The 17,802-nt window shown below is 34.9% G+C and overlaps 1 protein-coding gene across 16 annotated transcripts; it reads left to right on the forward strand.

Annotated features, from left to right (window-relative positions):
* On the forward strand, positions 1-13,459 carry LOC107844656. Of its 16 annotated transcripts, none has more exons than XM_047394357.1 (11): positions 95-271; positions 427-491; positions 1,222-1,280; positions 4,729-4,884; positions 7,623-7,681; positions 8,141-8,307; positions 9,672-9,762; positions 9,841-10,099; positions 12,048-12,192; positions 12,281-12,327; positions 12,940-13,459. In XM_047394357.1, the coding sequence occupies exons 7-10, from the start codon at positions 9,679-9,681 to the stop codon at positions 12,297-12,299; spliced, it is 507 nt and encodes a 168-aa protein (XP_047250313.1). In that variant the 5' UTR covers positions 95-271; positions 427-491; positions 1,222-1,280; positions 4,729-4,884; positions 7,623-7,681; positions 8,141-8,307; positions 9,672-9,678; the 3' UTR covers positions 12,300-12,327; positions 12,940-13,459. The 16 variants fall into 16 exon arrangements, with proteins under 16 accessions (XP_016544513.1, XP_016544531.1, XP_047250316.1 ...); XM_047394355.1 differs by lacking the exon at positions 8,141-8,307 and adding an exon at positions 8,707-8,815; XM_047394353.1 differs by lacking the exon at positions 4,729-4,884 and adding an exon at positions 8,707-8,815 and having other exon boundaries at positions 97-271.
* Positions 13,460-17,802: the final 4,343 nt, after the last annotated feature.

The following is a 17,802-nucleotide window of genomic DNA, read 5'->3' on the forward strand; positions in this document are numbered from 1 at the left end:
AAAAAAAAAAAAAAAAAGAACATTCTTTGAGAAATTCTATTGGGTTCAAGGTAAATTTCTTAACTTAGTTTATATATTTTGATTCATAGGTTTTATGGCTTCAAGTTTGGGGATTGATTTTGATTCATATGTTTATGGCTTCAAGTTTGGGGATTGAGAGTTTAAGAACAAGGAATTCCAAGTGATAGAGAAATATTTAAATCTTCATGAACGGAGCGATAATATTAGATGATTGAATTGTAATTTTTGTACCTTCGAGTCAGGGATTAAGGTAAATCCTTTCCTACATCATTAGTGCGATAACGGGTATGAAATTCAGTGAATTGAAAAATATCATGAAACCTTAAGAGTTGGGTAGTCTAATTTTATCATGAGTTAGTCTAAAATAAGAGATTTAACACGAGAATGGATATGATGTGATTATAGGTTTGATCCAAGAAAGTGATACGAATCGTTCGGGGTGACAAATTTGGTATTCCGACACGTGTACTGTGAGTAGTAATTTTACCATAGTTTGTGTTTGTTAACTTGCATATTTTACTTGATTTTGATAAAAACAATGAGTTACGAAATGCTTTGAAATTGCATGTGGGGCAAGTCATTTACTTGATACGATATTGAAATTATTATTTGAGATATGATATTATTACTGTGAATATTCTTCACTTACATGAGAAATATGTATTTTGACATGTGTTTTTATTCAAGTTTACATGTAACATGAGTTGATTTAAATTTTAAATGATATGTATTATTCTGAAAAATGCTTTCATATGAATATCCTATTGTTTACAAAGAATTTATAAATGGGAGTAGACCTTGATTTGAATTCCGTAGCTAACGGCGGGATCGTTAGACCTGGTGCACCTTGTATCTACTGATGACTGTTACAACACTGTTACTGATGTGATATTTGACTCCTTTATGAGGGGTCCACTGTTATGGGCTATTCTTGATGAGGAAGAATGCCACACTGATTACATTATTCATTCTTGGAAACCTCCCAAATATGTAATATTTGATATAATACAATGCATTTTGAGTTTATTACCGAACTATTGGTTCACTTGGCTTACATGAAACAATGATATTGTTTATTGTTACTGTTTTTTGAAAGAGCATTATTTCATGATGTTTTATGACTTGTCCCGATTTAAACGTTTGTGGTTAAGTGTTATTACTCACTGAGCTAGCGTTTCACTCCTTGCTATTATTTTTCAGAGAACGCAGGTGACGGCGAGAATTACGTTAGCTAGAGAGTTCGCGGTAGCATTTTCCTGGTGAGCCCCGCATTTGTTCGCTTGGGCAGGAGTTTATTTATTTGTTATGTTCTATTTCTTGCAAACTCTTAGAGTCGCTCCATAGTCATGTCTTTAGAGCTTTGAGTATTCTTTCATTATTTTGGATTTGTGGAGTATTTGAACTCCCTCTCATGTTTTGGAGATGGATTTTATGTCTCTCATGTTTTGGAGATGGATTTTATGTTGTTATTGGGTTGTGTTGGTGACTTGTTGATGGTTTGTGATGGATTGTGTTGGTGTGATTGATGTGTTGGTTGTGGTGCTGTTGATTTGAGACAGAATTTTCTTGATAGACTCAAAAACAGAGTTCCTGATTTTCCGAAGAATTCTGATGAGGTTGCTTTGGAGTCCTAAACTCCTTAGCGCCGGTCATGATCCTATTCTGGGTCGTGACAAAGTTGGTATTAGAGATAGGTTAATTCTGTGACTATAGAGCACACGGTAGTAGTAGAATCTCAATTATGGTTATGTTGCCGGCCATTTCTATAATCGTGATTCTGCGAGGGTGTGATAGAATGTGTCTGTCCTTCTTTCTCATTCCTCCTTATGTGTGCAACTAATAGAGCCAACTAGGTGAATATAACTTTGTTTATCTTTCTATCGTATGTCTTGAACTTAGACCATCTAATAACAAGACTCGTCCAATAGTTCGGGAGGCATCAAGGGCCACCTTTGTAAACACCCGTCTCCGCAATTAAGGGGAACAGAATGTAGTTGGAAAGTCCAAGAAAGATGTTGTTATGCCTCTAAGATCAATTTTCATGCTCATGTGACATGTAAGAGATCTATTTTTGGGAAAGAGTACTACTCCGCCCCTTTAGCAGCTTGGGAGTGTTACTATTAAGACACTTATCTTCCGATAACGAGCAAGAGAGATTAATGGACATAGAGTCAGGTAGTAAATAGGGCCCAAGACCAGCTTAGGCACCTACAAAGATTCAGATCTTCCTGGAAAGATGTATCCTTGAGAGTTTCTAAAGATAAAATCTTCAGAGTTCATTGGTTCAAATAGTGCAAAGATCCTTAAAAGATTTTTGATAAAGATTCATCAATGAAATACTCAAAACTTTTGGAGCCATGGGATGATCCAGTGAGAGGTCTATAGATAAATGGCATACAGAGTAGAGGTCATGACCAGCATAATGTATGCTATTGTACTGTAAATAAGGTTGACTCGAGCAACACCATTCACTTGGGGAACAAGTTCACCAAGGTGTACATCGATGATTTCCTTTCCGAAAGTTAAGCATGAGCCTCCTAGGTGTTTATGAAATTGATTTAGATGACAGATGTACCAATGTATGTCACTAGACTTTATCAGTTGGCTAGATACATGACATCTCAAGCTTAGAGCTTTGCGAAAGGGATGGTTACTGTTTGAACCAGACAACAACATCTTATACAAAAGACTTTGACCAATTTTTGTGACAATTTTACCTGCCCAAAGGATTTAAAACATGGATATGGTAAACATGCAACCAAGGATTAACCCAAGAAGGTCAAAAGTAGAAAATCTTTCAGTGAAGATATAATACAAGCCGATGTGTTAGAATTCAAGGACATCTTAACCTATTGAGGTATGATTTTGGCATTGGCAGCCCTATGGATGACTCCCTGTTAGTTTAACATGGGTATAAAGCTTGTCAGATTCGAATTAAGAGAAGGGATATCCTAAACAATTAGATTTTAATCTACTCGATGTGGTCAATTCCGATATGACATCAGATGTAGATGGGTTATCTATTTCGACGAATTGCTTGCTTTCCAGTGAAGATAGTTGTGGAGATACCCATTGAACCTATTTTAGTCCAGAAAAAAATAACGCAGGAGCGTTACAAAGATGAGTAAGTTTATGTCTTTTATAATGACTTACCAGTTATATAAACGAAAAAAAAAACATTTTGTGAGAGTCTCTTATTATGGTAAAGGATTAAGAGACCAAACACTCAATTTTGAAAGGTATAATTAGTGAGAGAATTTGGTTGATTATGCTTCATGTAGACTGACTTTCCTCAACTACCACCTATAAAAGAAATAGATTTTGGTATTGATATAATAACGAACATATAGCCCATGACGATATCTCCATATCCTAGACACTGGTGGAGTTAAGAGAGATAAAGAAATACTTGTTGGATTTACTGGGAATGACTTTATAGGAGAACCACTAGTATCACCATGGGGTATTCATAATGTTTGTGGGAAAAAAAAATATAAAACGGGTCCTTGAGATGTGCATTGACTCAGCTAGTTGAGAAGGTAATAATGCATGATAAGTACTCGTTATTTGATAAAAATGACATGTTTGATCAATTACATGGAGCCTCCCATTTCTAACGACGATTTTTGGCTTAGTTATTATCAGCTTAAAACTAGAGAAAACTATATTCCAAAACATGTCTTTAAAACTAACCGATACTACAACTATGGTTATGGAGATAATGAATAAGAAGTTCAAGTTGTTTCAAGAAAAGTTATTATAGTGTTTATTGATGATGTTATGGAATGTTCTTATCGCCAGGGAGAACATGAGGAATATATCAAGGATCATATTGCAAATGTTGTGGAACCATCAACTTTATATCAAGTTCTCTAAGTGCAAATTCCAGCTATATGAAATGAAATTGCTCATGCTTACCGTATCTAAGAATAATATTTTAATGGATACAAAGAAAATAGGAGCAATTCAAAAATGGCCAAGGTCCATTGCTCCTACATAGAGTCACTACTTTTGGGCTTCGCAGACTAGTAAAAAAGTTTCATGTGCGATCTCTTCAGAATAGTGGCCACTGACCAAGAAAAAAAAAAACAAGAAAATCAATGGACGGAGGAAAGTGAGCAGAACTTTCAGATTTCAAAAAAAAAAAAATGTTTCTCACTGCACAATGTTGTTCTAACAATCAGAATCTGAGAGATTCACTATGTCCTTGATGTTTTGAGATGGGGATTAGGGTATTTTTTTTCATAAGATGTTTGTATGACGACTAATAACTACAGCGATATTGGATGTGAAGATTGGAGACATTACTTATATGAGAAAATCTATGATATTGACACCAACCACAAGAATTTCATGTACAAATTTTTTAGTAGAGAGATTCGAACCCTTGGCAACGCCGATATATGTAATCACTCAACGACTATGATTGTCCTATTTTATATTATATGAAGCGGGCCAATATGGTGACTGAAACACAGTAGAAATTCCTGGGTAGTTGGTACATATAACTCCGGCTTTCAGTTAAAGATAGGCACTAGAAGTGCAGATATTCGTTTTAGCCCAGAAAATTCGGGAACACCATTGACTTGTGTTGAAGTTAAATATTTGTAGGCCGAACACATAAGGATATCAATATGAGAATGTGAGGTTATTCAAATAATGAGATAATGTCGTAACTAGTAAAAGTAATGGTATGATTCTTGGCAGGGACGGCGTTCTCCGGCTAGATAGCCAACTATGTACAACAGATGGAGATGGATTGAAATGGATTATTTCTTGAGGAAGCCCACACTCCAAATATACTATACACTTTGGATTCATTGAAATATATCGTGACCCGAAGCAAATTGTATGGGTATGAAGGTATGAAGAAGAAAAAAAAAATTGTTTTATTTCTATTTATTTAGCTTGTTAATCTGGAGTAAAGACCTGCTAGCCTACTAAAATTGCTCGGGATTCCGAAGTGGAAAAGGATAAGGATTGCTATGGACTTTGTGATGGAGCTACCCGTGACTGTTAGATACAGAGAATCTTTCAACTTTTGGCACCCTTCATGTTGGCTATACTATACATAAAAGGAAATGCATTAACAAATTTATGTGAATATACTTCATATGATTTCATGGTGTTCCAGTGAACATCACCTTTGATAAAGAATCGAGTTCCACTTTGCACTTTCAGAAATCTTTCCTAGAAGCATTGTGAATATGGTTGGAACTTGGTATCGGATTTCATCTGCAGGTAAAAGAGAGTCTGAACGTACTATATAGAACTTTAGGACATGAGAGTTTGCATTTTTTATTTCGGAGGTACTTGGAAGGTTTACCTATCCCTAAGCGTTCGTACAACAACTTTCAATAAATATTCAGATGGCTCCATATGGGGCCTTGTACAGCAGACGGTGCCATTCCTTTATCAAATACTCTTTATCCAGGGAGGCTATGTATTAGGATCAGACCAGGTATATGTACAAAAAAAAAAACAATTATGGATAAGGTTCAGTTTTAAGACAAATTGCTTATCGCTCAAAGTAGACAAAAGTCTTATATGAATAGGGGGAAAAAAAAACTTTGAATTCAAAGTTGGGGATTAGTTGTTCCTAGGAGTGTTTCCTATCAAGAAACGATGTGATTCAAAAAAAAAGAGAGGTAAATTTAGCCCGGGGTTTATAAGACTATGAGATATACTTGACCAGGTAGAAGTAGGGGAATACCATTTGACACTTCCCCGTTAGATGTCTTTTATCCATTCAATGTTTCATGTCTTTGTGCTAAGAAAATGTATGTCAAACTCCTCTCGTGTGGTTGAAGCATCGACTTTTCAGCTTGGTAAGACGATGTATGAGGAAAAGCCGATGGCTTTGGCGGATAGACAGTAAGAGAGTTATTGTCAAAAGAGATTGTACCTGCAAAAGTCTTATGGGGAAATCATTCTGTTGAAGAAGCTACATGAGAGTCGGAAAATAAGATGAGACTCAAGTACCCTCACTTGTTTCAGTCTTCAGGTATGCACTTGTTTTGAAATTTCTTAAGGTGGGGAGAATGTAATACCCCATTATCATAAATTAGTGTGTTTTAGTTGAAAAAAAATATATTTATATAAGAGAAAATGGGCTAAAGCCCATATTAATTAGAAAAGGAAAAGGAATGGGCAATGCCCATATACCCGGCCCAAACCAAATAAGATAGGGATTAAAAGAATTGGGGATTTGAGGGGAATAGGTGGGTTTATAAGGCCTCCCCTTTATGCTGCAACTAGGCAGCAACAACAACGACGTGCAAAACGCACCTGTAAGCAGCAAACAACAACAACAAAGAAGAAAAAAAAAGGCTTGTCCTTTTGGCTAAAGAAGAAAAAAAAAAGAAAATTCTTTGAGAAATTCTATTGGGTTCAAGGTAAATTTCTTAACTTAGTTTATATATTTTGATTCATATGTTTTATGGCTTCAAGTTTGGGGATTGATTTTGATTCATATGTTTTATGGCTTCAAGTTTGGGGATTGAGAGTTTAAGAACAAGGAATTCCAAGTGAGAGAGAAATCTTTAAATCTTCATGAACGGAGCGATAATATTAGATGATTGAATTTTAATTTTTATACCTTCGAGTCAGGGATTAAGGTAAATCCTTTCCTACATCATTATTGCGATAACGGGTATGAAATTCAGTGAATTGAAAAATATCATGAAACTTGGCTTGGTAGTCTAATTTTATCACGAGTTAGTCTAAAATAAGAGATTTAACACGAGAATGGATATGATGTGATTATAGTTTTGATCCAAGAAAGTGATACAAATCGTTCAGGGTGATACATTTGGTATTCTAACACGTGTACTGGCAGAATACCAAATGTGTTAACTTACCATAATTTGTTTTTGTTAACTTGCATATTTTACTTGATTTTGATGAAAACAATGAGTTACGAAATGCTTTGAAATTGCATGTGGGGCAAGTCATTTACTTGATATGATATTGAAATTGTTATTTGAGATATGATATTATTACTGTGCATATTCTTCACTTACATGAGAAATATGTATTTTGACATGTGTTTTTATTCAAGTTTACATGTAACATGAGTTGATTTAAACTTTAAATGATATGTATTATTCTGAAAAACGCTTTCATATGAATATCCTATTGTTTACAAAGAATTTATAAATGGGAGTAGACCTTGATTTGAATTCCGTAGCTAACGGTGGGATTGTTAGACCTGGTGCACCTTGTATCTACTGATGGCCGTTACAGCCCTCGCTAGTGGGAAGGTAGACCTAGCATACTGTTACTGATGTGATATTTGACTCCTTTATGAGGAGTCCACTGTTATGGGCTATTCTTGATAAGGAAGAATGCCACACTGATTACATTATTCATTCTTGGAAACCTCCCAAATATGTAATATTTGATATGATACGATGCTTTTTGAGTTATTACTGAACTATTGGTTCACTTTGCTTACATGAAACAATGATATTGTTTATTGTTACTGTTTTCTGAAAGAGCATTATTTCATGATGTTTTATGACTTGTCCCCATTTAAATGGTTGTGGTTAAGTGTTATTACTCATTTAGCTAGCGTCTCACTCCTCGCTATTATTTTTCAGACAACGCAGGTGACGGCGAGAATTACGTTAGCTAGAGTGTTCGAGGTAGCATTTTCCTGGTGAGCCCCGCATTTGTTCGCTTGGGCAAGAGTTTATTTATTTGTTATGTTCTATTTCTTGCAAACTCTTAGAGTCGCTCCATAGTCATGTCTTTAGAGCTTTGAGTATTCATTCATTACTTTGGATTTGTGTAGTATTTGAACTCCCTCTCATGTTTTGGAGATGGATTTTATGTTGTTATTGGGTGGTGTTGGTGACTTGTTGATGGTTTGTGATGGATTGTGTTGGTGTGATTGATGTGTTGGTTGTGGTGCTGTTGATTTGAGACAGAGAATTTTCTTGATAGACCCAAAAACAAAGGAAGCTCTGTCCGATTTTCTGTAGAATTCTGATGAGGCTTGCTTTGGAGTTCTAAACTCCTTAGCGCCGGTCATGATCCTATTCTGGGTCGTGACAATTCCCAACAGAGAAACACTAGGTGGTTTCTTCTCATGTGTTCTTGACTTGGTTTAACACAGTTACCTGGTACACCTGTTGCTGGTGGGAGGTGGCAAGTATCTCGTGGAATTAGCAGATGTGCGTGCAAGCTGGCCCAGAGTTGCGCGGGACTTGGTGATATTGTTGGTGGGAAGTGGCTGGTTCAAGCTGGCTTGAATATCACTGTGTTCAAAAAAATAATAACAAAGTAAACACTTTTATTTTGTTCCAATTTTGGGAACTTTCTCTGTTGCTTGCCTCTCCGAGTTTCTTCTTCTCTAAATGGCTACATATGAAATAAAGTATTTTGTTATATGATTCTTGGGTTAGGTAAAGATTTTTTGTTGCTGCCAAGTGCTGTTTTTCTATTTTTTTGCTGCTGAAAAACAAATGAAATTAGTCTATTATGTTAATAATTAGTTAGCTACAAGCTTTATCTTATGTCTTTGTTTATATCTTTTTTCAAGTTTTGGTTGTAAGGATGGAGTAGACTAGCATGTTAACTAGTTTTGGTTGCTTATATTAATTAAAACATTGTTGTGATTTAGATTTATCGCTTGATCATGTTATGGTGGAATGTTAGTATCTGTTATGATATTATTGCAAGGTACAACACTTGAGTCCCACATTGTTCAAAAGGGGAGCTGATGTGGGGCTTATATAGCTTTGGGATCTCCCACCTCAATAGCTAGCTTTTGGGATGCAGTTCTCCTAAGGTTGTATTAAAATGATATAATTGTTCTTGCATTTGAATTGATAATTGCTAAGTGATCAAAATTAAAACAAGGAAAAAGATCAGTTACGAAACATGAGTGACCCATGTAACCCAGTGCTCAACCCGTTTTTAACCCGTATTAAATGTGGGCAGTTTTTTTTTTTGTGGATTTAATTAGGTCATTGTGAGATTAAAGTATATTTATCTCCATTTTACTTTTGTCCTTTTATAGTGTAACAAATAATGTAGTCGGAGACTGAAAGTGCTACACTTGATCTTCCCTATATACTATTATTTCTTTTTTTTTTGGCCCAAAAATTGGGATGATGGCTTTGTCACTTGCATCTGCATTTCCTTAAAAGTATATATAGCTTTTTGTTGTGGATGTGTGGAATATAGTTTTTATTTATTTATATTTTAAGTAGTTTTATTTATTGTATTTTATATTTAAGTAACTTTATTCATTATTCTAGAATAGGGTTTTATGTTTCCTAGTTTCATAAGGATTAGGAATTCTCTTGATGTAATAAGACTCCTATTTAAAGGGAGATATGGGGAATAATACGTATGAATAGTTTCAGTCAAAAACAAGAGGTTGGAGTTCTCTTTTCCATTGAACTCTAAGGTTTCAGCCTCCCTTTAACAAGCTAAACCTATCTACAAAATAGGTCGATTAGGAATTCAAACAAAGGCAAGGCCCAAGGGAAAGTCGAAATCGATTGATTTGGACTTTTCTGTTCAGCGTCCCGTGACTGGATCCTTTGGAAGAAATCGTAGCACTTTTTTCTTACAATAATTTATCAGATGAAATAGTTTATGGATATTCGAGGACAATCATAATTGTTATTGGTTTGCAGAGATCAAATGGATGACTCAATGAAGCAATTACAAGAGAAGCTTATTGAGGTTGAAATTGAAGGTGAAAATCTTTTATTAGCTCGGCAAAAGGTACTAAATGACCTTGATTGAAGAAATTTTAAATTTTTTGTTCAAATGTATAAGAAAACTATGTGTAATGTAATGCAGTTAGTTGAAAATGATAGAGTGAGGAATGGGAACAGGGAAGCATTAACTGCACTAAGGAGGAGGGCCAAGACGACAAAAACTAGCATTCCTACACCTTTCGCATCAATAATGAAGGATGTTGAATCAAGACCACTGGTGAAAGAGATTTGTCCAACTTGTGGCAATCATGATTCAAAAGAGAAGACTTGGGTCATGTTCCCGGGAACTGATATATTTGCCAATATTCCTTTTCATGCTGCTCATACCATTCTGGAGAAAGGTTTCTTTCTTACCACATTTATGTTGTGAATCTTTATTACAAAGCATGCACCAGTAACACTCTCTATATGAACTGTGTAGTGTGTTGTCTTGTTATCTGTCCATACTAGTATTTGTAGTATTGCTCCTGGACCTTTTGGTTTCTGTTATTATCTGTTATCTTGTCCTTGGACTATCATATTATTTTGTAGTAGTTATTGTTCTGTTACTATGTGTTATTTTTGTTACTATTTGCTATTACTTGTACTTCTGTTACTTCTTTTTCCGGACTTCTTTTTTTGGACTGCTTTGGCCCATTTTTGCCTTGAGCCGAGGGTCTATCGGAAACATCCTCTCTACTGGAGGTAGAGGTAAGGCCTGGGTACGCTCTACCCTCCCCAGAATCCACTTTGTGGAATTATACTGGGTATGTTGTTGTAGTATCAGGAGATGAAGGGTGGAAGAAGATAAGGTGTTCGAGAGAGATTACATTACTTTCTAATGGTTAGCACTTCTGTTGAAACATGAATGTTATATAAGCTTTTATGAGGTAAATTACTTTAAATCAAGTAGCCGGCTACTGGTCCAAAATTGGAGAGACCAAGCAAAGCATGATAACTTGAAAATGTTTAGTTAGTTATTGTTTATAAAGGATATAAAAGTGATGGGGCGAATATGCCTTTCTTGAGAGTTAATATTCCTATGTTCCATTTTATATGACACATTATTTGGCGGACCAAATAGTTTTTTAAACAAAAAATTTTCTTAATTGCACTCTGAAATATTCTAGGCTCAAAAGGTTTACATACTTCTGATACAGTTTGTAACTTGTCAATATTATACTTGTTTGTTCTTTTGTTATTACTGTCACTCTATTGTTGTGGAGAGATCACTTATTGTGCCAGTCTAAAACTAACAACAACAACAGCAACAACAAGAAACCCAGTATATTCCCACATAAGTGGGGTCTGGGGAGGGTAGATTGTACGCAGTTCATACCACTACCTCTAAAGAAATCTAAAGAAGTAGAGAGGCTGTTTCCGATAGACCCCCGGCTCAAGATGTGCCAGTCTAAACATAAAGGTTATATTTACTTTGGTATGAGATGCATGTTTATTCTCTGGAGGAAACTTTATCCTGTTTGTTGGACTTCTTAATTGTTATATACATATTATACTCTTAGCTTGCAGCTACTAAATTGCCTAGCAATATTTTGTGCTGTTTTTTCGCTTAATAAGTAAAGAAGTTATTACAAAAGTACATCCAGGGACGCAGCCTATATTAATACCAGTAAAACTTTCCACTTTCTCACAATCCTGCTCCCAGCGCATATTTTTTGTGCATTCATGACCATGTGAAAGTTAGCAATTATAGTGCTGAACTGCTGATTGCCCGCTATTTAGATTTTCCCATATTCTTTCATCTGAATATATTTCAATTTGTTGTCAAGGCCAACCATCATGAGTTTCCACTTTGGATGGTCTTATTGAATGTAGTTAAGGATTTTATGCATGTTGAAATTATTAGAGCTTGTTTGGATGGCTGTTACCCATTGTATTGTATTATATATTCCAATTTTTGTTTTGGTTATTACTTAAATTTTATTGTATCGTATTGTTTAATCCATCCTTACATAACATCGAAAAGTCCCATTTTATACAACGACCGATTTGGCGTGATTGTGTCATTACCTTATTTTTTTTCCTCATTTTGGCTTTGCTTAGTAATTTTATTTTATTCTTTACCCTACCCCTTTTTTTATAACAATTCCACTCCATATCCTACTTTTCTTTGGGTTTATGCTTTAAATTGTTGATGTGTGACATTATGCAACGAAGGAAAACGATAATCTATTCAGACATTCTATTTATCAAAATAATACTGTTCACTCTTTTTTTTACTTTGGTTCTCTACTCTTTTTTCGATATTTGAAACATGAACCGGTCCGAATAGTTGGTTACTTGGTGCAGATCAAACTCTACTCGATTACGAAGCTAAGAAACTTCAGAGCTTTGTAAAGGAGAAGTCTTTATGGATATCAGATCAAGGAGTTCTTGCAGATAGGATTAGTCCTGGTGTCCTCAGATCTATGGTGACCTTAACTGACAAACCAAAGTAAGTTTTGGTGGCTGCATTACCTTCTAATCTGTCTTCTTCTAAATGTTTTTTGCCTTGATTTATATTCTTCTTTTCGACCATTCAGGACTGAGCAGAATGAATAACCAACTTCCGTATTAATTGGATATGGGGGTAAATCTTCTTACTCTTTCCTCTTGCACGTGCACATTAGTACCTAAATACCAGCATCTCAGTATTAAGGCATCCATCAAGAAACAGGTTGTAGTTTGAAGGTGGTGAAGTTATCATTCTTTGTTAATCAGTCAGTAACTCACATCATATAGCATGAGAGATTCTTGAAGTGTTTTCAGCAGTTGAAGAATAGTTTATAACTGTAAGAAGCAATATTATTGATAGTAGACTAAGAAATCTTGAGGTTGAGATGAGTGAATTTATCTTCCTAAGGTGGAATTGACTTGTAAATCTAGGTGTTTGCCCCTTATGGCATGAGAGTTGTTTGTGAACATGGTATTAGCAACATTTGCAAAAAATGCTGTTAGTAACAAAATATCAGCCAGTGTTTGCACTTTTGTATCGTCACATTAGGTAGCATGTTTCCTTCATCCCATGTTGTGGTGGAGAATGCTTATTCCAGTTACCATGATTAAGCTTCTTTGAATCAATATGTTTTTCTGTAAAAAACATAGTTCGGTCCTGTTTGAGCTCTCAGTATGATCAGTCATAATTTTTCTGGTGATTATCTAATGTCTAGACTGCTAATCAATCATGTGATAGTGCTTACAGGAACTTGAATGCTTCTTCGCTTCATCCGATTCCCTTTCCTTTTATAGAAGGGAAAAAGCTTAAGTTATTGCAGAGTTGCTTTTCGTTCACTCTGTAAAACGAGGAGAATTTGACCAGTGCCATCTCTTTTTCATCCCATACAGCTCAGATTTCATGTACAAGTTCTCAGATACAAGTTATATTTTTCTTGGTTTTGTTATTACAAGATGGTGGGATGATTAATGGTACAAATCATTTAAACCAATCGTCATGGTTACTAAAATGTGTATGCCACAAGAGTAAAAATTGACAACTGTGTAACGATATTCGAAGGGTCCTCCTCAACTGCAGGAACTTATTAAATTTCTAACCTGCTTCATTGAAATAGGGGAGAATGATATTTCTTTTGTATAAACAGGTAATCCATGGTTGTGCCTTGTTTGGTAGAAATTGGGTCAGCCATGTCCTGACATTGGAGGGGACCTCCTCTATTACTTCTTTGGAATTTAATTCATCTATAAACTGCTATAAATGCCCCAAAGGTAGGAAGTTTTAGAGCAATTCCTAAAAGGTTGCTTTAGCTAAATTTATACGTTGGTCAAACTTGTATATACCATTCTTTTAGTGTATAAATATGTTTGATAAATACTTAAAAGAGTGCTTATAAGCTTATAAATTATAATTAGTAGACCTAACTTCTTGTTTTTCAGATTAAAAGCACTTTCAGTTTGATTAAGATATTTACTATTTTATTTTCAATATTTTCTTAAATTCTTTTCATATATCTTTTTCAAAACAGAATCAATAATTCCTCTCCGATCCATTGATTATCGTGAAGACGTTCAATTTTTTTTTTTTTAAAAGAATTTTGAGTATTTTAATCATTTTATTGAAGAGCAGCTTATCTAACACTTGTTATTGACCAAAAATATCAGTAGTTTATTATCATTTTCAACATTTTTACTCAGAACACGTAAAACTAATTTTAGCAACTTATTAGTAGTAATCATCACAAAATATTTGTTGATAATCGTATCTTGAAAAAAATGAGATAATCACGTTGGTATTGAAAAGGTCTGACGAAGGAAGGTGCGAATAATAATGACACCATTGTTGATTTGATTCACATGGCTCTACTTGTTTTTATGAGACGACAAAATTAGAAGATAGGACCACAAAACCATAAAAGTGAGCACACTTTTCATCTTCCAAAAGTGAATGATTGAAATCGATTGTATTTGTGTGTTGTAATTTTCTCTGATAAACAAAAGTACTATCTCTTTCTTTCATGGGCCAACATTGCAGCTAACATACAGGCAACTTTCCTCTGTGCAAACACATCATTATACCTTGTTTAGTCCCTCCAGAGCTATAATTGAATTCATCTGAAAATATTTGGTGGACAAGTTAGTTCTACTTAACTTATTTACACTAGAGTTTTATATACATGTTGCTCATTGCTTTAAGAGGGGATTTTGGATTAAAAGGGACAAACAAGTTGTCCAATTAAGCGAGGGTCATTCAACTTTTTAAAATTAGGTGGGAGCGATAAATTTTTTTTGAGTTTTTTTTTCAAGTTTTTTCGTTCTAACAACTTCTCCCAGTACAACTATGAAAGCTGTTCGACAACTGCGTGAAGTTGTTGAGACAACTAATGCAGCGGTCAAACAACTGTTCCAATTGTTCAAAGAACTTAATTTTTTTAAAAGGGACAAGTTGCGGGACCCACTTGTCCCCTTTTTTTAATTGCAAACTTGGGAGGGTCTTTTGCCTCATTTTTCTCCTTTTTAAGAGAATGGAATAGTATGTGAAGATGTTATTCGTAGGATTAAAATCGGATGATCTATTGGAATGTAGAAGTGCTACCGAGGTGTTATGTGATGCGAGGCTACTTATCAAAGTGAAGAGCTAAGTTTTATAGAACAACTATAAGACCAACAATATCATATGATAGTGAATGTTAAGTTGCTAAAGTCCAGCATATCCACATATTAGATAAGATTAATAGATATGATCACATTTGCCAGAAAGTACAAGTAGTATTCGTTGAGGATAAATTGTGACATGGTCCCTATAGATGCTTCGGTTCATATGTTGGCACTAGGATAAGTGAAGGTATTAAAAGAGGACAAGGTAGACCTAAAGTTACATGAAGGGAAGTGGTCTTAAAAAATGAAGATTCATATGACCGATTCCAACTTTTTTAAGATCCAGGTATATTTAGTGTTATTGTATTAGTGATTTGAATTTATTAATTCTAAATCTTTGGATTCATCTTTTGTGCAGTGGTGAAGTTGCAAGTAGATATTTGGGTATTGGAGGGGGTGGGGGTTGGGGTGGGGGGAGGAGAGGGGCCTGCCTCTGCATGTACTCACAATAATTTGAAATGCAATTAGTGTTAAGAGTTATTTTTTAGTCATCATTAAGAGCTGTGAAATGGTGACAAGACACAAAATTAACGAAACAACGCGTCTGCTTTTTTGCTGTGATGATTATGGAAATTTTGCTCTCAAGACTTTTGAAATTGCCACTAGTTGGTTAGGCGTTGCTTTTTTATTATCTGATCACCCAACATGTTTTTCTGTTTTGCACGTTCAACATCCACCATGTCTCCGTAATTGGTAAAATTATTATCATGGGACAATAATGTCTTAGGTTCAGTTCGTGAAAAATAATACTTTGTAAATATACAGAATGAGACTGCATATAATAAGAACTTGTTCTTCCGACGTTAAGAATTCTTCCAATAATACCGAGCCCAATCTTTTCAAACCCAGAGATGAGGAGGGCATAATAATCGACGAAATGCTTCGTGGAGTTGAAAATAAACATAGATCCGGAGATTCCAAAATAGGGCGACCTATCAAACTGCTGCTGAATCCATGGACAGGCAAGAGACAACCTGGGGAACTGAAACATCTTAGCAACCAGAGGAAAAGAAAGCAAGAGCGATTCCCGTAGTTGTGGCGAGCGAAATGGGAGCAGCCTAAACCGTGAAAACAGAGTTGTGGGAGAGCAATACAAGCGTCGTGCTGCTAGGCGAAGCAGCCAAAATGCTGCACCCTAGATCTTTATACTCCGATCCCTTTCCCGAAATTAACACATAGCGAAACTTTAGTTCCCAAGCTACCTTTTTGTTGGGTTCGAAATCGAAAGGGCATCATGCGGAAGCTTAAAGTTTGCAAACCATGAGATAATAAATCAGACGACAAAGAATACAATACTTAAAAGCATTATTATTATATAGTTTGATCAATTGGCCTAAATATAAAAATCTAATATAAAAGAAAACATAAAACTATTAGAGAGAAAATCTCTCCCTAAACAAAGACACTTTAAAGACTACATTGTGGATGCTATTATGTTATGGTACGAGAAGGGGGTCTTTTATTTATAGATGTCCAAAACCTTTCTTCCAAGAAAGAGGTTAGCCAAATATGGAAAAAGTTTTATATTTTCCTTTTAGGAAAAATAAAAGTAATTATGGTACTACTTTTATTTTCCTTCAATAGAAAATTAAAACTCAATTTTGGTAAGAAAATCAAGGCAAAAACTCTAACAAATCTTTCATTTTTGGCTTGATTTTCTTCGGTTGATTCTCCTTCTTCACATATTTGATCTTTGTTCTTCATATAGTCATCATCACTGTTGCTTGGCATATTTAAAAATGGAGCTTTTGGGGTTAAAAATATATGAGCCCTTTGTAGGGTTAAAAGTAAGCTTTATTTTCAAATATGTAAAAGCAGAATTGTTGAAAATATGATTGACAATCGTCTCCATATGTAGTTTTTGGACATATATCTTCATTATCATCAAATTGATTGCAACTTTGTTCAACAATTGGACCATCGATTTATTGAACCGTGGGCTCTGATACCACTTGTTGGGTTCGAAATCGAGAGGGCGTCATGTGGAAGCTTAAAGTTTGGAAACCATGAGATGATAAATCAGACGACAAAGAACACAATACTTAAAAACATTATTATTATATAATTTGACCAATTGGCCTACATATAAAAACCTAATATAAAAGAAAATATAAAACTATTAGAGAGAAAATCTCTCCCTAAACAAAGACATTTTAAAGACTACATTGTGGATGTTATTATGTTATGGTATGATAACGGGGTCTTCTATTTATTTATAGATGTTCGAAACCTTTCCTCCAAGAAAGAGGTTAGCTAAATATGAAAAATGTTTTATATATTTTCCTTTTAGAAAAAATAAAAGTAATTATGATACTACTTCTATTTTCCTTCAATGGAAAATTAAAACTCAATTTTGATAAGAAAATCAAGAAAAAAACCCTAACACTTTTTTAACAACCACCAGTCCACCATGACTTGGAAGAAGAACAACCACAATTTTAAATATATTAGAAAGAGACCCATCGCAATTAGATTTTAGATATTTGTAGTGACTAGTTCATGGAATTTAGTTGAAAAAGAAACCAAATTGAAGCATGTGTTACAAAATGCATTCAACAAAGTTTTCAGTGTCAGTGAGATTTTGTATTGTCTCTTTTGTTTGCACATCTTAGCAATCCTCGACATGGTCCATAGCACTTGGGAGTACTTTGGGATGAGATAGCTGGCTAGGGCAAGGTTTATCGGCTGCCCCCACACTTTAAAATATATTCCAGTTATCAACACTCAAAGTCGTTGTTCTAAAATTCTAAACTTATAAAATTTAAAATAATCGTGGTGTCCGGACCAGCTTCCACGCATCTCGACTGATTCCACGGAATACCTATCACCTTTCACCAGCAACAGATACCAAATAACTTCTGTCCACCAAGGCTAAAACAGATGGGAAGAAATCACCTAGTGTTTCTCTTTGTTGGAAATTGAATCTGAGACTTCATGATACTCAACCCAACTTCAT

Source organism: Capsicum annuum, chromosome 8, assembly GCF_002878395.1.
Source record: "Capsicum annuum cultivar UCD-10X-F1 chromosome 8, UCD10Xv1.1, whole genome shotgun sequence".
NCBI classification, from domain to species: domain Eukaryota; kingdom Viridiplantae; phylum Streptophyta; class Magnoliopsida; order Solanales; family Solanaceae; genus Capsicum; species Capsicum annuum.